The 2,221-nt window shown below is 45.2% G+C and overlaps 1 gene segment (V, D, J or C); it reads left to right on the top strand.

Annotated features, from left to right (window-relative positions):
- The first annotated feature begins 849 nt into the window (after positions 1 to 849).
- On the top strand, positions 850 to 1,714 carry LOC128562073 (immunoglobulin lambda variable 6-57-like). The segment is given in 2 exon segments: positions 850 to 1,274; positions 1,392 to 1,714. Coding segments are annotated over 2 exon segments (369 nt in total).
- Positions 1,715 to 2,221: the final 507 nt, after the last annotated feature.

The raw sequence follows: 2,221 nt of genomic DNA, 5'->3' as shown, positions 1-2,221 counted from the left end.
TAATCAGTTTGATTTAAGCATTCCACATTGTATATCAAGTCATCACATTGTACCCTGTAAATGTATAAAGTTCTGGTTTTAATTAAAAATTAAATAAAAGGAAAAAAAGATTTTTCTTTATACTTCCTGCATAAAATTTTTTCTTGAATAAGATAATTGATTCACAAAAAGAAAGAGAAGAAAACAAATGTTAGAAAATACTCATATTGGCATATTTTTAGATCTCTCAAAATTATATTTCCATAGTTCTAATCAATATTATTCAAGTCAACATGTGTTAATTGAATGTCAGAGTACTAAGTATTGCTTAATATTGCTCTATTTTTACTTAATGTATTGCAAATATTAGATATCCTTTGTGAAGATTAATTCATTTCATAGTCTATCAAAGTTGTAGATATGCCACAATTTTTATCATTAAATCATTATTTTAATTTTGTAAAAAAATAAAAAAAAGGGATGGCTCCAGCCCAGGGGTCTGAGGTTGCTATGAGCTATGACGTCATGACACTTTATCCAAGGCGACATAGTGAGACTCTGTCAGAAATAAATAAATAAATAATAAACGAAAAAGATATTTGTTACCTCTAGTAACACAAAGTGACTCAAAACATCTGAACCTGAATAGTGTACCTTGGAAAATAAGATATTTGAAGGTTAGATGTACAGTGAACACAGGAAGGTGCGCAGAGATCCCTGAACACTAGACACGTAGGTTTGTTTTTTCCTTTTTCAGTTTTAGCCAGGGCTGGACTCAAACCCACCACCCCCGGCACGTGAGGCCGGCGCCCTGCTCCTTCAGCCACAGGCGCCACCCTGGACACGTGGTTGAACTGCGAGGGGTGAGCCTTGGGAAAGCACAGGAGCCCTGAGCAAGCGCTAGCCCGGGGCTGACTTGTCTTCTCTGACCACCAGAGGGCGCTGTATTCTAGGCACTTGCTTGGCGCTCCCCAGGGCCTGGGCTGTTTACCCAACCCCAGCTGGTGCTCCCGCGCTTTCAAGGGAGTGAACGTCCTCCCCCGCCCCCAACACGCACACTCCTACAGTCTCTCCCCAACTGCAGCCAAGGCTAACGTTGAAAATTTGAAGGAGGAGCTTATGCAGCCTCCAGGAAGGGGAAGATTTGCATGGAGATCTCCCACTCTGAGGATCAGGGTGACATATAAGAATTGGTGGACTCAGTTCTGCGAGGCTCCGGAAGCAACGCCTAGGACAGGTTGTCTCCACCATGGCCTGGGCTCTAATCCTCTTCACTCTGTTTGCTCATTGCACAGGTGGCTTCCTTCAGGGAATGCAGGGAAGGGGCCATCTGGGATGACACCCTAGCCCTCCTCCCGGGGAACAATGTGCGGACAGCCCTCACTGATCCCTGTGCTGCTCTTTCCTCGCAGGGTCTTGGACCCAGGTTGTGTTTACGCAGCCTCAGTCTGTGTCAGGGTCTCCAGGGCAGAAGGTCACCATCTCCTGCACCCACAGCAGCGGCAACATTGGGCGCAATTATGTGCACTGGTACCAGCAGCGCCCGGGCGGCACCCCCACCACTGTGATCTATAGAGATAACCAAAGACCCTCTGGGGTTCCAGATCGGTTCTCAGGCTCCATCCACAGCTCTTCCAACTCGGCCTCCCTGACCATCTCTGATCTGCAGACTGAGGACGAGGTCGACTATTACTGTCTGTCTAGTTATGATAACTATTATCACACAGTGCTCTAGACTCATGAGGAAGTGAGACAAAAACTCCCCAGAGCTGCCACACCCTGGGTCTGCCTTCAGCCTGTACCCACCACGATGTGCTGCACTTCCGTGTCTCCTGCTTTAAGGATAGAGCTGCGATTTTCTGCTCAAGCATCCTGTTCCCCCAAAACACAAATTTCCATGTCTTGACAAATTGTCTTCTAATTTCTTTGATATCATTTCAGGGAGGGGATAGTGTTTAAAATAGGGTTTTTGAGCCTTGGCACTGTTACCAGTGTGGACTGTGTTATTCCTTGTGGTTAGGGCTATTTAGTGCATTCTGAGATGTTGAGAAGCATCCCTGGTCCTCACGTATCAGATGTCAGTAGCAACCTAATGCCGAAGTAGTGACAAACAAACAAACAAAAATCTCCATTTATTTCCAAGCATTCAACGGGCATAACATTTTCTAAGTTTGAGAGCTAATGGGTTAGAAGAGCGTATTCTTAGCTATTGGGAAGCCTTGGTTTGAATCCTCTGTATGCC

Source organism: Nycticebus coucang, chromosome 12, assembly GCF_027406575.1.
Source record: "Nycticebus coucang isolate mNycCou1 chromosome 12, mNycCou1.pri, whole genome shotgun sequence".
Classification (NCBI taxonomy): Eukaryota; Metazoa; Chordata; class Mammalia; order Primates; family Lorisidae; genus Nycticebus; species Nycticebus coucang.
The sequence above is the reverse complement of the archived record's forward strand: the minus strand, read 5'-3'. Positions and strand labels throughout refer to the sequence as shown.